Below are 19575 nucleotides of genomic sequence, written 5' to 3' on the forward strand. Positions count from 1 at the left end.
TGAGATAGGCATATGCTGGGTGTAGTATCCTTGTGAGCAACAGGTGACTTTAGTGCCCTAAAGGATTGTAGTGAACCAGATGAGATTTTACAACAATTGATAGGAGTTATGTCATAGAGTCACGAGAAATACAGCATAGAAACAGACCCTTCAGTCCAATTCATCTATGTCGGTCAGATATCCTAAATTAATCTAGTCCCATTTGCCAGCATTTGGCCCATATCCCTCTAAACCCTTCCTATTCATATACCCATCTAGGTGCCTTTTAAATGTTGTAATTGTACCAGCCTCCACCACTTCCACTGGCAGCTCATTCCATACATGCAAGCCATCACCGGTTTTCTTCCCTCGATTTCCACAGGATTAAAATTATACTATCTACACTATACAAATGTTTAAAACATTGGCCTGAGGTTCTGGGTTACCAGTCTAGTGACAGTACCACACACCTCTGCCTCCCCTATAACTCCACAGTCGAATAGCTGGCTGACATTCCTCTTTGTGGATATTTAAGGCTGAGATAGATAGATTCTTGATCAGCTGGGGAATCAAAGGTTATAGGGAAAGGGCAGGAAAGTGGGTGTAGGGACTATCAGATCAGCCATGATCCTATTAAATGACAGAGCAGGTTCAAGGAGTCGAGTTGCCTACTCCTGTTTCTATATCTTATGGTCTCATTCACAAATGCTAGTTCCCATCTAAGGCTATTTCCGCATGTCTGGCTGAGCCGTTCACAAAGCCAGCAATAAACTGGATTGAAAACCTGACGCTGAGAGTCAATTCAAGAGGGCAGATTTGTTGACCCCAGAGTTCCTATTCTTAAAGTGCCCCATGATTTCCAACCCAGTTGATTCCTGTTGTGGTGCTATCTGACCAATATTTGTCTGTGGAATGCACCCTGGAAAAAGTGGGATTTTGTTCGCGAGCATTCTCTGTTGTGAGACTGACAGGAATGAGGAACATGCCTGTTAATTTCCCAACCTCTTTCGCAAAGGGAGCCTGCATTTGCAAAATCCATTCTACCACTTTCAGGAGAGGATGGAGAAAGGAAAGGGAAAATGCATTGAGGAATGAAACATGAGTAAAACATGAGTGCACCACAACAGGAATCAACTGGGTTGGAAATCATGGGGCACTTTAAGAATAGGAACTCTGGGGTCAACAAATCTGCCCTCTTGAATTGACTCTCAGCGTCAGGTTTTCAATCCAGTTTATTGCTGGCTTTGTGAACGGCTCAGCCAGACATGTGGAAATAGCCTTAGATGGGAACTAGCATTTGTGAACTGAAATCTCTTTGCATTTTTCCATTTTCAAGCCTATAAAGTCTCTCTATATTTATTGGTTGTTAAATTAATTGTGTAGTGGTTGCTATGGTGCAACTCAGAATCTTTTCTACACTATATTATCCTAACTGATTCTGCCAGGAAGTGATAATTGTTATTTTACAGTGACTTTGAATCCATTAGTTTCCTTCCAGGTAGGTCAGGTTAAACTTACCTATCAGAGCTTATTATAGATTTATAAAACACACAAAAAATATTCCATTTATTCCTCAGAATGACTTTTCTATCACTCACATATCTGTTGCATTACTGTTGTGATTTTTGATGTATGTTTTACGTACCTTTTAATTGGATCATTTGCTCTTTTCCAGTTGGATCTGCAAAGGAAATGATATTACCCCAGGGTGCAAGCAAAACAACGTTAACAGACTTAATTCCTGACGTGGAATATGTGGTGACGTTAGTTGCATTTGACCGTTCATCAGAAAGTGTACCAGTTTATGGACAACTTACAAGTAGGTGCAAACTGCATCTTAAAGCCTATATATGGATTAAGGGTATTAAAAATATATTGGTACATGCATATACGCAATCGTTTATAATGTGTGCATGCTGTGTTCTATTTATGACACCTGTTACACTAGTTAATGCTCAGATTAAAGAGCATGGATAGATATTTTGGTAGGAACCTAAGGACCACAAGCTCAAATTCTATCAATGACCAATTGTGAAAGTGAACTAAATAAACCTGTCCTTTTCTCGTCTAGCACCAGAATAAAAGAAAAGTATTGACTCCAAAAATTGCTGAATTGTTAAAGAAAACCTGTCTGGTTCAATCAAATTCTTCAAAGTTAAAAATCACACAACACCAGGTTATAGTCCAACAGATTTAATTGGAAGCACTAGCTTTCAGAACGCTGCTCCTTCATCAGGTGATTGACAACCACCTGATGAAGGAGCAGCGCTCTGAAAGCTAGTGCTTCCAAATAAACCTGATGGACTATAGCCTGGTGTTGTGTGATTTTTAACTTTGTACACCCCAGTCCAACACCGACATCTCCAAATCACAAATTCTTCAAGGAAGGGAATCTGCTGCCCCCTTTTGGACTGTGTGTGAACATTTTCATGCCCCTCATCGTTTATTGCAGATGAATACTGTGAGACTCCCAGGTGACTCAGTAAGTAGATTGTCAGACTCTTCGCCTCAGTCATGGGTTTGAGCCATGCATTGTCTGCTATATCCTTTTAGGGCTGTTGAGATGGAGTGGTGTTGTCCCTGTCTCTGGGCTAGAAGGTCTGGGTTCACATTCTCCATGCTTCAGAGATGTGTCATAGCATCTTCGAACAGTTGGTTAAAATATTTACAATCAGCTGCACACATGTTTATTCGCTTCATGAACCAGCTCACATAATGCTGTTGAGTCCAGGGTTAAAGTTGCTAATCACACAACACCAAGTTACAGTCCAACAGGTTTATTTGGAAGCACCAACTTTTGGATCACTGCTCCTTCATCAGGTAGTTGTCTACCTGAAATGTAGTGTTTCCAAATAAACCTGTTGGATTATAACCTGGTGTTGTGTGATTTTAACTTTGTCCACCCCATTCCAACATGGCTCGTCCACATCTGTCCAGGGATGTATAGTTGTGGTTTAATGTCAGAAAATGAATGAACATATTTGCTGATTTACATATGTTTTGTTTCTCTCCTAGTTCAGTCAGGTCGTACACCAACTAAGCGACCGAAAAAACTAGAAGAACTTTCCAAAAGTAAGTTTGATGGGTTTATTTTCAGTCTCCTCAGGTACACGGAGTGTCTAGAAACACAAGCAAAGTCAGCAATAGTGTGTCATAATACGATCTCAGAAGGACAAGGGCAGCAGACGCATTGACCACCACCAGTTGCCAGTTTCTTTCTATTTCACTCACCGTCCTGATTTAGAAATATATCGCCATTCCTTCAGTGTTGCTCAGTCAAAATCATGGAGCCCTCTCCTTAAGAGAATTTTGGAGGTACCTGCACCCCAAGACCTGCTGTGGTTTGAGAAGGCAGCTCACCACCACCTTCTCAAGGGCAGGTTGAGATTATCAATACATGTAGTTCCCACCACTGATGCCCACACATTGAGAATCAAGTTTTAAAAGGGCACACTTAACGTAATCCCAAATTCTTAGTATTGCTATCATAACCATTTGGCATTTGAAAGGTCAAGTCTATCAGTGATATAGATCAGGGAACAGACGACATTGCTCCAAATTGTATATGAGAATGAAGCCATGTTAGGATCTCCGTTTTTGATTGTTGCCATCTGGATAAGGTTGTTCCCTGTGGCTCTACGTGTAGTGTTGTGTGTTAGAGCAGGAACTGGCTCCATTCTTGAAGGCTGAGAGCCAGTTGCTGTAGCATTGATGCCCATCGAGTTTTGTCGTCCAAGGTGTCAAGACACATGTTAACCTGTCTTTGTGTTCTCATGATGTGAATGGAAGTTTACTAGGAGGTTCATGGGAGCAATGGGATTTTGGGGAACTTGTCCTCAGAAGCCTGAAGGGGGCAGGGCATATTAGTAGGGTAAATAAGAAGGCATTTGGGACAATTTAGCAGTCAAGGCATAGACTATTAGAGCAGGGAGGTTATAATAGAGCTGTACAGGTCTTTGGTCAGGCCACAGCTGGAATTCTGTGTATGGTTCTGATACCACACCAGAGGAAGAATGTGATTGCACTGGAGGGGGTGCAGAGGACATTGCCTGGGATGGAGCATTTCAGTGATGAAGAGAGCCTGGATAAGCTCAGGTCATTTTCTTTGGAACAGAGAAGGTTGAGAGGTGACCTGATAGAGATAGAAAAGATAATGAGGCAATGGACTTGTTAAACAGCAAACAGGGTCATTGAAAGGCTAGTTACAAGGGGACATAATTTTAAAGTCAAAGGAAGGAAGTTTAGAGGCGATTTGAGAAGCTTTGTCACCCAGAGGGTGGTGGGAATCTGGAATGCACTTCCTGGGAGGGTAGTTGAGGTGGGAAACCTCACACCTGTTAACAGTACTTGGATGAGCACTTGAAGTGTCATGTTGTTTGAGGTTTTGGGCGTAGTTTGGGAAATTGGATTAATTTTGAGAGTAGTGTATTTTTGGCAGTATAGACTGGATGGACTGAAGAACCTCTTCAATTCTTTTTGATTCTATGATTCTCAGAGAAATTAGCGTGGGGTGGCTTTTAATCTGAGCTTTGAAGGAAATTCCAGAGCTTAAGGGCCAAGCAATTGAAGAGTCGGTCACTAAGTGATTAAAAGATAATGACGTGCTGGAGGCCAGAATTGGTGTAATGTATAGATTTCAGCGAGCTATAGAATTGGTGGAGGTTGCAAATATCAGATATGTTTGAAGACAAAGATAAGAATTTTACAATTGAGGAGCTACTGGTTGAGAGTCAGTGCTGATCAGTAAGCAAGGGGTGATGATGGATGCATTGAACTTGGTGCAAGAAAGTCTGGGCAGGAAGCTATTGGTTGATTGCAAGTTTAAAGAGCTTGGGAGGTGACAGGCTCACCAGTGGAATTTTGGAATGGTCAAGTCTATCAGTGACATAGATCAGGGAACAGACAACATTGCTCCAAAGTGTACATGAGATTGAAGCCATGTTAGGATCTCCATTTTTGGTTGTTGCTGCCTGGATAAGGTTGTTCCCTATGGCCCCATGTCTTCACTTGTAGTGTTGTGTGTCAGAACAGGAACTGGCTTCATTCTTGAAGGCTGAGAGCCAGTTGCTGTAGCACTGACGCCCATCAAGTTTTGTTGTCTAAAGTGTCAAGACACATGTTGACCTGTCTTTGTGTTCTGATGATGTTGTTATTTGTGGGACTTTTATACTGTGCTGTGAGATTAAGTCTCCAATCAGTGATACCACTTTGACAAAACTATGCGTTTAGAACAATCATTTACAGAAAGTGCTGGACACTGTCCCATCGAAAAGTGGGAGCTGGAATAAATCAGTGTTTTCCAACACATAAGCCACATGTTGTTAATTGTAAATCCAGATGTGGTTAATTATATTTCTGATTAGTATGTAATCTTGATACTCACATTTGCATAGTGTGTGTGAACTCTTAATCTTTGGCACGTTAGTTGGTAAATCGCTACAATGAAAAGGAGAAGATGCAAATGCTTTTCTGATTGTTATGAGTTTAAAATGTCCTTATTGCTGAATGTTTATGTTCATCCATTAAGTTCGTTTTTAGTCTTTCATGGGATGTGGGTGTCACTGGTTGCGCTAACATTTATTACCCATCCTTAATTGCCCTTAAAATGGTCGTGGTGAACTGCCCTCTTGGACTACAGCCCATGTGATGTACATAGACCTTCAGTTCCATTCAGGTTGGAAGTCCAGGATGTTGACCCAGTGACAGTGAAGCGACAGCAACATTATTCTACATCAGGAAGGGGTGTAGCTTAGACAGGAACTTACAGGAAGTGATGTTCCTACGTATTTGCTGCCCTTGTCTTTCTAGGTGGTAGAAATTATAGTTTTGGAAAGTGCTGTTGATCGAGATTCATTGAGTTGTGGTAACGCATCTAATGGATGGTTCATATCCTTGCTACTGTGTGGTGATAGTGGAGGATTCAATTGTTTAAGCTGATGAATAGGGTACCATTCAAGGGATAAAAACAACGACTGCAGATGCTGGAAACCAGAGTCTAGATTAGAATGGTGCTGGAAAAGCACAGCAGGTCAGGCAGCATCCGAGGAGCAGGAAAATCGACGTTTTGGGCAAAAGCCCTTCATCAGGAATAGATGACTTTTGCCCGAAACATCAATTTTCTTGCTCCTTGGATGCTGCCTGACCTGCTGTGCTTTTCCAGCATTACTCTAATCTAGACACTACCATTCAAAGGGGCCAATTTGTCCTGGATAGTATCCAACCTCTTGAGTGTTATTGGAGCTACAATCATCCAAGCAAGTGGAAAGTATTCTATCACACTCTGACCTGAGCTGTCACCTTTTTTATACTGATAAAACCTTAAATTAACTTGGTGCAGTGACTTGAAAAGAATTCTGCAATATACATTTTAATCACTTGAAACCTGCACCTCCATTCTAATTGATTAAAGACTTAATAGCTATCTAGGTTTGTTCAGTTCATTTGGGTCAGTTGTATGAGCGTTTGATCTTTTACTTATAAATTTTGTATCTGATATACCCTCTCTCACTAGCTACTTGCAAAAGGAGCAGAGCTTTGTAAGCTTATGCTTTCAAATAAACCTGTTGGACTATAACCCGGGGTCGTGTGATTTTTGACTGTATATTTTGTGCCTATTCACTTCCTTCCACTTCACCTGATGAAGGAGCAGTGCTCTGAAAACTTGAGATTTTAAATGAACCTGTAACCTGTCCAGTCCAACACCAGCACCTCTACATCAAAACTGTTTTCCTCGTTCTTTCACTGTCTGCCTTCCCATTACTTTAAGTCTGTGTTCTCTCATTACACACCCTCCTGTCTGTAATTTTCTTTTTAGTTGTTTCATTAAAACCTTTAAGATGTCAAGAACCCCAGACCAAGTTTCCTCTTCACTGCCTCAGTTCCAAATAGAACAACTCCTCTTTCTTTAGTTTCTTCTCATTACCACTGTTTCTCAACCCTGGGACCAATCAGGTGAAGCTGCTCCACTCCTTTCACATACTCTATACCTCACCATTGGCTGGGATGTTGTGTCATTGTATTTACTTTGAGTGTTGGTGTTATGGTTAATCCTCATTAAATCCTGCTGTCAATACAGCCCCCTGTTGGGGTGGCATGGTGGCTCAGTGGTTAGCACTGCTCCCTCACAGCACTAGGGTCCTAGGTTTGATTCCAGCCTCAGGCGACTGTCTGTGTGGAGTTTGCACGTCTTCTCTGTGTGGGTTTGCTCTGGTTTCCTCCCACAGTCAAAAGATGTGCAGGTCAGGTGAATTGGCCATGCTGAATTGCCTATTAGTCCTTGTGTTAGGAGGGAAATGGTCCTGGATGGGTTACTCTTTGGAGGATTGGTTTGGGCTGAAGGGCCTGTTTCCACACTGTAAGTAATCTAATCTAAATATTTTATTCCTCCAGAGTGCTCAGCCTCTGCAGTTGCCGATTTGGTATTTCTCGTTGATGGATCATGGAGTGTGGGCAGGGCAAATTTCAAAAAAATCAGGGAATTCATCTACTCCCTCGTTTCTGCATTTGAGATTGGAGAAGATAAGACCAGAGTTGGAATTGTGCAGTACAGTTCGGACACAAGGACAGAGTTTGACTTAAACAGATACAATCGGAAGCAGGAGCTACTGAGTGCGATTACTAATCTTCCTTACAAGGGAGGCAATACAATGACTGGTACAGAACATTATTTTTATCTCGCTTTCAAGTACTCCAGCTATCTTATAAACTGTGATTTAAAGTCAATGTAAGATGAAAGGTTAGGTATAGATGCTCATTCAGCGAATGTAATGAATATTTGCATGTGAGTTGGAGGCTGAAATCTAATCAAGGGGTTGAGGTAGTTTATGTATCAAATAATGGATGTGAATTAAAGGCTTGAAATTAATCAAAGAGTCAGGTCATATGGGGAAATGAGAATAACATAAAGGCATTAATCTCAGGAGAGCTGAAATGTCTGTTGTGGATTAAAATGTATTGAATACCGTGACTGATTTGAAATTGTCTAATGTTTGGTTTGTAGGTGAAGCCATTAATTACTTGGTACAGAACACCTTTAGTGAAACTGCTGGAGCAAGAAAATCCTATCCCAAAATAGCAGTCATCATCACTGACGGCAAGTCCCAGGACCCTGTGACAGAAAGTGCTGAAGCTCTACGCAATATCGGGGTTGAGGTATTTACATTAGGTGAGATGCTTTATACCTACAATTCTTTCTTTAACCCTAAAGCCACACTTGCCTAGCATTGCACGCAGACTGTAGAGCATGGAAAGGAAAATGACCATCCAGCCCTATCAACCTCTTCCTTCCACAGCCTGCATACAAACCTCTCTATCTGAGACTCAACATGCTGAGTGTCCTGTGGAAAACGTCTGTAAAGTTTCTCGCTTTGCTGCCCAAGATAAATAAACTAGACTATACATCCAATCCTGCATCCAACCTTATATTCCCACAAGCTGCTGCTTTCTTTGGCATGATGTCTAATGTCTTACAATGTCCACATCTGTCCAAGACTTGAATAGTTCTCCTATATCTGGGGAGCCTCTCTGGCACCTTCTTCTCACACTCCTGGATAGAACACAAAATAAGGCTTGTTTTCTCAATTTGGAACTGTCTCCCTACCTACAACCCCAATCCTCTCTCTCTCACAACCAGTCTGCCCTTTCATTTGATCCCAAGTCAGATGTATCATTGCTCGTCATCACTTTCTTTTCTCATTCACTCCAGGTTTTAGTTGTGACACCTAATGCACTGTTCCTTCCTCTTTCTCTTTGTACTGCCTTCTGCTTGGAATTACGCTTTTTCAGAAATGAACTAGTGCCGAGCTCCTCAATGCCTTTCAATGTTCTGCCTTGCTGTGTGTAAATTGGTTGCTGCATTTGCTTCACTGCACTGGTGACTACACTTCAGAAGTACTCCATGGGTGTAAAGTGTTTTGGGGCCTCTGAAGGTTGTGAAAGGTGCTATGTAAATACAGGTCTTTTTTCCCCCTCTTCTGTGTATGCTCTAAAGGTTTCTAAATGTCAAGCCTGGTGGCACCCAATTTAGTTTTCCTTGATTTGCCCTGTGTCTTGTTCTTGTTATCTTTCTGAAGTGCGGGCTGCTGAATTATATCTGCCTGTGAATACTTTCTGTGCATGTTGAGATCTTTGGCTTTTTTTCTTATGACTTTGAACTATGACAGAAACATGAAGGCATCCAACAAAGCACTGTGAGCATGGATGATTAAACTGTCATGAAACATCACTTGTCGGCTTTCCTCCAATGCCATGCTTTGAAAGAATCAGCGCAAGCCTTTATTTGCTCCAAAACCCTTTTGCTTTCCCTTCCCCAGGTATAAAAGGAGCTGATTTGGATGAATTGAAATTGATCGGCTCCTCCCCCCTAAACAAGCATGTCTTCAAAGTGGCAGACTTTGACAACATCCAGGATGTTCAAAATGAAATAATAAACCTGGTGTGTTCTGGCATCGAGGAACAACTCAGCGATATCGTGAGTGGGGAGGAAGGTAGGATTTATTAATAAGAGGGAAAGAACTTCTTCCTTTCCATTAGAATTAAACAGTAATTTTACTGGAGTGTCGGATGTTGAGAGGTTTATAAAATAATGAAGAGTGTAGATCGTATGATGGTAGTTGTCTTTTCCCTCGGGTGGGGAACTTCAAGACCGGGGCAACATTTTTAAGGTGAGAGAAGAGAGATTTAAAAAAGACATGGGAGGCAAATGTTTTACACAGAGGGTGGTTCGTGTGTGCGATGAACTTTCTGAGGCAGTGGTGGATGTGCGTTCAATTACAACAAATAAAATACATTTTGATAGGTACATAAATAAGAAAGGTATTGGATGGCCAAGAGCAGGCAGGTAGGGCTAGTTTAGTTTGGGATTATGTTCAGCATGGACTGATTGGACAGATGGGTCTGTTTCCATCCTGTACGACTGTATGACTCAATATACTCAGGTTTGTGCAGAATGTTCCCAGGGTTGTGAGTTTGGAGGTGGGAGTTGGGAATGAAGTTTTTTATTGATTTGCTCATGCATTGGGACTTTGCTGATTAAGCCAGCATTTATTGCCCATGCTTAATTGGCCAGAGGGCTGTTATGAGTCAACCACATTGCTGTGGGTCTGGAGTCACATGTAGGCCTGACCTGATTAGGACAGCTGCTTCCTTCCCTAAAGGAAATCAACGAGGCAGATAGGGTTTCCCCCAGAAATCAACAATCAGTTGACAATCAAGGGTTTGGAGGCAGAGTCACTTAACCGGAAATGCTAATTTTGATTTCTCTCTACAGATGCTGCCAGACCTGCTAAGCTTTTCCAGCAATTTCTGATTTTTTTTTTGATTTACAGCATCCATAATTAATTTGCTTTTTAAAAAAATCAACAACAGTTGCATGGTCATTATTAAACCCATTGTTCCAGACTTTTTAAAATTCAAATTCCAACATCTGCCATGATAGGACCTAGAACCTTGCCTGAGTCTTGGGATTAATAGTCTCCCCACCCATGGAAATGGCTCAGAATAATGAAACAAAGAACTGCAGATGCTGGAGATCTGAAACAAACTAAAACAGAAATTGCTGGCGAAACTCTATCGGTCTGGCAGAAACAATATTGCAAATCCAATGATTCTTCATCAGAATGGTTTTGTCCATTGCCAATGCTGCTGTTGCAATGGCAGTCTCATGGAGAGGTTTTCTGATAGAGGCCTTTAAAATTGTGAAAGACCTTGATAGGGTAGATGTGGAAAAGATATTTTGGGGAAGTCCAGAACCAGGTGTCATAACTAGGAGATCATCATCAATAAGGAATCTAGAGGTTTTTTTAAAATCAGAGTGGTGAGAATATGGCACACAGGGAATAGTTGAGGGAGTAGCCATGTGGAATATAAACCGAATGGTCAGTTTCTGTGTTGTAGCATCCATCCTGATAGATGAAGTCAATCAAAGACTGAACTCTTAACATCTACATTACATGTTCAGAACATTTCTTGGGAAGTCTTTTCATGTTGTAATATTTTTCTGCAATCTACAGTGGTGGAGCCACCTTCCAATCTACAAGTCTTGGAGATTGCGTCTAATTTCATGAAGCTCGTCTGGGATTCATCTCCCAGTCAGGTCACTGGTTACAGAGTCCATCTCATTCCCATGGTGGCTGGCATTCCGGAGCAAAGCGTCAATGTTGATGCCAGGACCAGGACAGCCGTGGTCAAAGACCTTACTGCTGAAACCGAGTATCAGGTTAATCTGTACGCCATGCGAGGGCTAGCATCCAGTGAGCCTGTATCACTCATGGAAAAGACACAGCCAGTCAAGGAGTCAGTTGGTAAGTTGCCATTGTTGTCCTCCAAGATTCAGTACGCATTTAGCAGACCCATAGACAAAATACCAAGTTACTTCCCATTGTGGCCATGCACTGACACTGAACAAAGGAACAGAAAGATAGATAAGGCTTTGCAGAGATGGTTTAAGAGTCATATAACTCAGATGGTTACTCTTTTGAGGAGGATTATCAACTGCAATGATTCATAGAGTGAACTAAACACAGGAACAAGAAGGGAATTGTTTTAAAAAGTGGAGTCAATGGGAGTTGGGGAAATTCTCTGTGGTCTTAACTAGCATGAGGAATCATACCTAGAACAAGGGAAGTCATTGTGAATGGTGGAGGCCAATCATGCCATCTCCAGGTTATCACTGCAGAGGTTTCTGAAGGTAGTGTCCTGAGGCACTCATCCTCAGTTGCTTCATCAATGATCTTCCCTTCATCATATAGTCAGAAGTGGGAATGTTCCTGAAGATGGAACAATGTTCAACAGATGCTAAAGCATGACCCAGTGGTAGTTTTATCATGAAGTGGGAAGACTGTGGGTTGTGCCTTATTCAAACGCAGAGGAAAATACAAAAATAAGACCTGCTGGTACACTAACCTGTGCCATATAGTTGTGGTGCGGACTTCAAGAACTAATTGACAATAAGAAGGCCCTGCCATCTTAAATGGCATCAGATGTTACACACAGAATCATACAGTACAGAAAAAGCCCTTCAGTCCATCTACCCTGTCACCAAAAGTACTTCCTGAAGAAGGGCTCATGCCCGAAACGTCGATTCTCCTGCTCCCTGGATGCTGCGCTTTTCCAGCAACACATTTTCAGCTCTGATCTCCAGCATCTGCAGTCCTCACTTTCTCCTACCAAAAGTACACTGCCAAACATAGTGGTCCTACTTTCCTACATTAGGCCCATAGCCTTGCATGATATAGTTAAAAATCACACAACACCAGGTTATAGTCCAACAGGTTTATTTGGAAACAGTGAAGGAGCAGTGCTCCGAAAGCTAGCGCTTCCAAATAAACCTGTTGGACTATAACCTGACATTGTGTGATTTTTAACATAGTCGACCCCAGTCCAACACCGGCTCCTTCACAACATGACTTGCATGATATGACCACTTCAAGTGCTCATCCAAGTACTTTTTGAAGATTATGAGAGCCTTGCCTTAATGACCCTCCCAGTTAATGCATTCCACACCTTCTGGTTGAAGCTCTATTCATCAAATCTTCTCTAAACCTCCTGCCTTTAACATAAAATTAGATCGTCTTGTTGTTGACCCTTTGACTAAGGATTACATTAACTTTCTATTCCCCCTTATAATGCCCCTCTTAATCTTATACACCTCCATCAGATCCCCCCTCAACCATCTCTACTCCAGAGAAAGCAACTCGAGCTTATCTTGCCTCTCTTCCTTGTTGAAATTCTCCATCCCAGACAACATCCTGTTGAGGGTCCTCTGCACCCCCTCCATTGCAATCACATCCTTCCCTCACAGTCTTTTCATCAGAATAGTACAGCATACAATCCTCTGATAGAGGTCTTTAAGATCATGAAATTGGAAATGAAGTGAAGGTATTTCTATTTGTTGGGAGGTCGGACCAAACTATCATCAATAAATATAAGAGCATCACTAATAAATCTAATTGGAACTGTCTTTACTCAGAGAAGGTAGGAATTTTAAAGTTGTTAGTTCAGGGAGTAATTGACTTGTAAAGCAGTCGACATATGAGGGAGAATGATATGAAAGGACATGTTGATGGAGTTAAATCAGATGGGAGGAGGACTATATGACATCAACAATGATCAGATGGGCCAAATGGCCTGTTTCTATGTTGTAAACTCAATGTTCCATAGTATCAATGACGATCTCATTTGTCATGAGATGATCAGAAAAGCTATTAAAAATTTCTTAGTATCAGAAAAAAAAGTGACAGTGGATTTTATCTTTTGATCCCTGCAGAATGTACCCTGGATGAAACCACACAAGCTGATGTTGTCCTGTTGGTGGATGGCTCCTATAGCATTGGCCTGAGTAACTTTGCTAAGGTCAAAGACTTTCTGGAAACCTTGGTCAAAACATTCCAGGTTGGTCCCAACCGCATCCAAATTGGCCTCGTTCAGTACAGCCGGGAACCCCATACAGAGTTTACCCTCATGAGACATCAAACGCTGGAGGATGTGCTAAGCGCTATACGGACTTTCCCCTATAGGGGAGGCTCCACCAACACTGGCAGGGCCATGACTTACGTGAGGCAGAAGGTCTTTGTCCCAGAGAAAGGGGCTAGGTTCAACGTGCCACGGGTGATGGTGCTGATCACGGATGGCAAGTCCTCCGACGCCTTCAAGGAACCTGCCTTGAAACTGCGAGATGCTGGGGTGGAGATCTTTGCGGTGGGCGTCAAAGATGCAGTGTTTAGTGAGCTGGTGGCTATCGCCTCGCCTCCTGAAAATACTCACGTGTACCAGGTGGACGATTTTGACTCCTTCCAGCGAGTGTCAACGAAGCTGACGCAGACCCTATGTCTCAGGATCGTGGAGGAGGTGAAAGCCATCAGGGCAAGGGGTGAGTGAGTGAGCGGGATCTCTGCTCAAACCATTTACGTGGCATTTCATGGAGCAAACTGTCCCCCTGCTCAGAAAACACAAGAACTGGGATAGAAATTTGTCTCTGGCATTTGCTTAAAAGGGGTGGTATTATTTTGACTACCTGTTATACTCACTTCCTGCATGGAGTTATATGAATGGAACTAAACATTGGGCCGGGCTTCTGTTAAGTACCACAATCCAAGATTAATTTCTACTCAAGTGCTTGTTCTGCCCAAAGATTCAATCAAAAGGTGTGTTAAATTTTCAAAAAATGCATTTCAACTGTTCTCACAGCCTTGAAATAGCACCATCCATATAATCACAATAATCCTGATGTGTTTGTTTAAAATATCTCCATTCAATATTTGAAAAACTAATTAACAGATTCATGGCCAGCCTGTCAGTATCCACTGCAGTTCCTGTATCGTTGGTGCATCACAGTAATGTTTAGAAAGGGTATTCCAGGATTTTAACCCCAGCAACACTGAAGGAACAGTGCTGTTGTTCCAGATCAAGACAATTCAGAAGCTTATAGGGGAACTGGCAATTGATGGTCTTCCCATACGTCCGCTGCCCTTGTCCTTCTAGATGGTGGCAGGTTGTGGGTTGGAAGGTGCTGCCTCAGATGTCTTGACAAGTGACTGCAGTGTATCTTCTGTATCTACACACTGTGGCCACTGTGCATCAATCTTGAAGGGAGTGAATGTTTCAGGTAATGGATGGGTTGCTGATTGGGCAAGGATAGAGTCTTGAGTGCTGTTGGAAATGCACTCATTCAGGCAAGGGGGAGCATTCCATCACACTCCTGACTTGAATCATGCGGATGGTGAACAGACACTAGGGAATCAGCAGGTGTGCTACTTGATGCAGATCTCTCAACGTCTGATTTGCTCGGGTCACCGTGCAGCTTGGGTAGTAATTGGTTCAGGCAGTTTTTTTGTGGGTGGTCACCCCTCATATTTGATTGCAGCATTCAGCTAAAGTAACAAATAAATGTCTCACAACTGTGTTAATAGGCAAATTATTAATATCACATAATATTAATTCATGGCAGGAACACCTTGTTGGTGACTATTCAGTGTGACTTACTTCTTATCCTAGAAGAGATGGCAATGACATTTGGAACAAGTGAATGCTCCCATTAACAACAAATCCCTACAGTATGGAAACAGGCCATTTGGCCCATCAAGTCCACACTGTCCCTTAGAAGAGCATCCCACCCAGGACCACCCCATCCCTGCATTTCCCATGGCTAATTCACCCAGCCTGCACATCCCTGGACACAATGAGCAATTTAGCATCCCCAGTCCACCTAACTTGCACATCTTTGGGCTGTGGGATGGACCCCACGCAGACATGGTGAGAACGTGCAAACTTCACACAGACAGTCGTCTAAGGCTAGAATTGAACCCAGGTCCCTGGTGCTGTGAGGCAGCAGTGCTAACCACTGAGCCATTGTCAGGCTTTTCTTTGAACAATCAACTTTTGATTTTCCTTTTGCCTTATTGATAAATGTTGGTGCTCAGGTTAAACAGCTTTGATCCAGCAACGTGAAATGACCAGAAGACATAGGCCAAATAATGTACTTCTATTCCTATCAGGTCTCTTCTGCCATTCAGTGAGATCATGTCTGATCTGACTATCCTCATCTCCACTTTCCTGCCTTATCCCCATATGCCTCGATTCCCTTATTGATGAAAAGTTTTGAAAAATGTGTTGCTGGAAAAGCGCAGCAGGTCAGGCAGCATCCAAGGAGCAGGAGAATCGAGGTTTCGGGCATAAGCCCTTCTTCAGGAATCAAAAGTTTGTCTATTACACCCTTGAATATGGTAATGGTATTCAAGTGAATGTGAAAGTGTCGATTTATGGAATCAGAGATAAGTTATCATTGAAAGCCTTCTCAATGATGGGCACAAATAGACAATGAAACATTAAAAATAAGGTCTGATCATTCCGACAGAACCAGTAAATAATTGGTGTCTCTTTCTCTGATTGTAGCCTTCACGGCAGCCACAGATTTGAGGACCTCCGAGGTAACATCTCGCAGTTTCCGAGTGAGTTGGACCGGAGCTGGCCCAGATGTCCTGTCCTACCTGTTGAAGTATAAAGTAGCAGTAGGAGGTGATTTCACTTCCATCCGGGTGCCTGCAGACCAGACGACCAGAGTCCTGACTGACCTCTTGCCTGAAACGACCTACCTGGTCAATGTGATTGCAGAATATACTGAAGGCAGCAGCCTTCCTCTAGAAGGAGAAGAGACTACTCTTGAAGGTATTGTATGGCTGTTGTTTTCAGGAATGGAGTGGTAATTATCTAGAGAATAAGCGTTTACATGCCATCATTTGCAGTTTGAGAATTCAGTCTGAATGTAAAATTTCAGGCAACACTAAAAACTACTGTGCTTGTTTTAATAACTATTTGGAGATAGTGAGGACTGCAGATGCTGGAGAAGTCAGAGTTGATAAAGTGTAGCTCTGGAAAAAGCACAGCACATCAGGCAGCATCCAAGGAGCAAGTGAGTCAATGTTTCAGGCATAAACCTTCATCAATTTTCTCTTTGCTTTGCTTTTATCTGAATTGTATCGACATTAATAATAGGCCAGTTATTACTTCTTGATTTTTTTTTGCCTTTCTCAAAGCATTTTTTGCTATTCAGTTTCCTTATGTCTGAAAGTCTGTGATACACTCTTAATACTATGATTACCCCTCTGTAATCTTCAGTTCAAACCATACAGTGTGAGTGTAAGGTTTTATGCAAGTGTATGGACATCACTGAGGGTGCCTTCAAGCAGGACTGTTATGCTGTTCCTCACTCAAGTAGCCTCTTGCCAATCTTTCAATGGTAACTGCCCCATTTTGAACAATGCTGATGCTTTGAGGGCAGTTTGCATTCCTTGAAGATGTTCATACATGAAACCACAGCCTGCCCATGCAGCTATTGCCACAAAAGTGAAATGTATTTGATTCAGTGGTTGCCAGATTATTTCATGACTTCCCACCCCATCGCACATCAGCATCCATTCAGAAACTCTCCGCGTGTTTGGTGCTGCCCATGCCCATTCTCCCCTTCCTCTTCATCTGCAAAAGTGCCTTTTGGACATCACACCCTGCCCTTTGCAACTGCAGCATTTCATTTCCTTCCTCCCTTCAAAATAAGGCTTCCAAGAATTCTTCTTTGTACTTTTAGATTCCTCTGCTAGCTTTGTTCATCTACAAACTATATTAAATGTCTTTCTATCTCTGAGCAGTTTTAATTTAAGCAATTTAACTGTATTTACAGTACTCTGCACTAGTTAGCATTTCACAACTCCCCTCTAATTCACAGTTTTCTTCTCTTATCCCTTGAGGAGAGTAATTGCTGAAAAGATTGGTTCTAGGCTATTGAAACTTTGCTGCTGCTCCTGTGAAGACTTTTAGGAAAAAGCTCATAAGATTCGTCTGCGATTTTATAATCTTTCCTTTATCCCATGTAGTATTTCTATACACAAACTTACAAAGCATACAAATCCCAATTGTAATCACACATGAATATGCACAGATGCCAATGTGGGCACACACCAATAATGAATGCATAAACATGCATGCACACAAAGACATGAGTGTACACATACCAACATACTCACTTCAACATACATGAACACTAGCATGTGCACACATTAGCATACATACAAGCAAGCCAACATGTCCATAGACATCACAAATGCCCAATGTAAATATCCTAACAGGCAATCATGCCAATGCATGGGTGCAAATAATATTTTCCAGCAGGGTAGAGTCACTAATAATTTAATGTAGGAAGACAAATTGCTTCTCCTTGTTGCTTAGCTGAGATTCTGGTACCAGTTCACATGCTCAAAAATATCTCCTGAGATCAAGTAATCGAACCCTGTGATGTCTCCAAATCTACATTACACATCAGACCATCTGCTAACTTAACCCTACCACCAAAATGCTCATTGTTACTCTTTACCTTGTTGCTTTACATAACTGCTAACTTTCATATCAGTTCAAACCAGACCAGAACTCAGATGAACTGTGAGATGTGAAATCTCCAGGGGCTCACTGCAATCATCTCCTGGCAGGCAACACCAAACAAAGTTGACTCATTTAATCTCAATGATACCACATTCTCTGTTTCTTGCTTTGTAAATAGTCTCGGGGTGGTGAAGGGAAGGGACGAATGGTTGTCATTGCTGCCAGCAAAGTAAAAGCATCAAGTGCCTCTTAGATTAAACTGAAAGAAACAACAGAGCCAGTCAACTGTGAAGTTTAATTGGAGAAAGCATTATAAACCACCACTTTGACTGTCCTTTGATGTGAAGGGCAGTGTTTGTCACTGGCCACCCGGGTGTTTTCCTGTCTTCCTGGTGGTGGAAACTGAATAAAGATTCGTGCACTTTGTGTCTTTCACAGTGTCTTACACCTGCACACACACACCATGGGTGCTGGGGATAAAATAAGCACTACCGCAGTTAGGTGGTAGTGTAGGGTAAAGAAAAAAATAAAAAAAAAAAAAAAAAAATAAACCACCACTTTGAATCAACATCGCAGTGACTTGAGAAAAGGCCATATCTGTTTGATTAAAAAATGGTGCGGATCTTGGATGGAAAGCCTGCTTTGCAATCTTTCCTCATAACCTGCGTCTCCCGAATAAAATCAAACTAAACAAAATGAAATTGCTTCAAGAGGGTTTTCACAAAAGGTGGAGCGATATAGATTCTGCCACTGGACTGTGTCCTCTGCTGAATCTGGATACACTCAAATCCTTTCAATGTACTTGCATCCTCTTCACTCTTATTCCCAAGGTTAACATAAACCCTAAGGAATTAGTGGATGTCTTGCAGACCTTAAGTTTGTATGATCTGTCGTTCAATATGATGATGGGTGATCTGTATCTACCAGAGATTTCTGTAAACCTAATGATTCTACAACTTAACCCCAGTACTTGCCTTAGGTTTTCTATAAGTACACAGTGTGAGAGTGTAGGTGATGAGGAATCTGGACTAGGAGTGAGATTGAAACCAATCCCAATAAAAGTCTGTCGTTTTGCATGAAAAAAATGTGCAACTTTTAGTCTTTCACTAGAGAAAAACCAACCACAAAAGTTGTTGGATTTTTGTTTAAACTCACCTGGCTCCAAGTAATTTCCTTAAGGAAAGGGAACTTGGTGCTCTGATGCATTCTGACTTCTCTGTAAATCTCATTCCCCTCTGAAATGAGCAGAGGAAGTCACTCAGGTCAGTTTTATGCCACTATAGAGAGATAGGACAATGCATCTTGTGAGGCCCACTTTTCAATATCACGTTCGTCGATAAAATGTTTTGTGTGATACAACTGAGGTTTGCAGAATTCTGTAGGGTTTCTTAGCCTTGGTTGTACCAAGAGATTCTACATTCCTTGCCTAGTTCAAGTAAAAACAAAAGATTAGATTCCCTGCAGTGTGGAAACAGACCCTTTGGCCCAACCAGTCCACACCGACCCTCCGAACAGTAACCCACCTAGATCCATTTCCCTCTGACTAGTGCATCTAACACTATGGGCAGTTTAGTATGGACGATTCACCTGACCTGCACATCTTCGGACTGTGGAAGGAAACCGGAGCACCCGGAAAAAACCCACACAGACACAGGGAGAATGTGCAAACTCCACACAGACAGTCACCTGAGGCTGAAATTGAACCTGGGACCCTGGTCCTATGAGGCAGCA

At 42.1% G+C, this 19575-nt stretch overlaps 1 protein-coding gene across 1 annotated transcript in view; it reads left to right on the forward strand.

Annotated features, from left to right (window-relative positions):
* Positions 1-19575, forward strand: part of LOC122552587 (collagen alpha-1(XII) chain-like) — a 275375-nt gene that overhangs the window by 28760 nt on the left and 227040 nt on the right. Inside the window, exons 4-11 of the mRNA XM_087991107.1 lie at positions 1655-1798; positions 2995-3051; positions 7369-7632; positions 7979-8143; positions 9291-9464; positions 10989-11279; positions 13244-13846; positions 15868-16140. Coding sequence (XP_087847233.1) covers positions 1655-1798; positions 2995-3051; positions 7369-7632; positions 7979-8143; positions 9291-9464; positions 10989-11279; positions 13244-13846; positions 15868-16140 — 1971 coding nt within the window. The remainder of the gene's footprint in view (positions 1-1654; positions 1799-2994; positions 3052-7368; positions 7633-7978; positions 8144-9290; positions 9465-10988; positions 11280-13243; positions 13847-15867; positions 16141-19575) is intronic.

Source organism: Chiloscyllium plagiosum, unplaced genomic scaffold, assembly GCF_037043375.1.
Source record: "Chiloscyllium plagiosum isolate Xiang-an unplaced genomic scaffold, Cpla_swu_hap1 HiC_scaffold_10, whole genome shotgun sequence".
NCBI classification, from domain to species: domain Eukaryota; kingdom Metazoa; phylum Chordata; class Chondrichthyes; order Orectolobiformes; family Hemiscylliidae; genus Chiloscyllium; species Chiloscyllium plagiosum.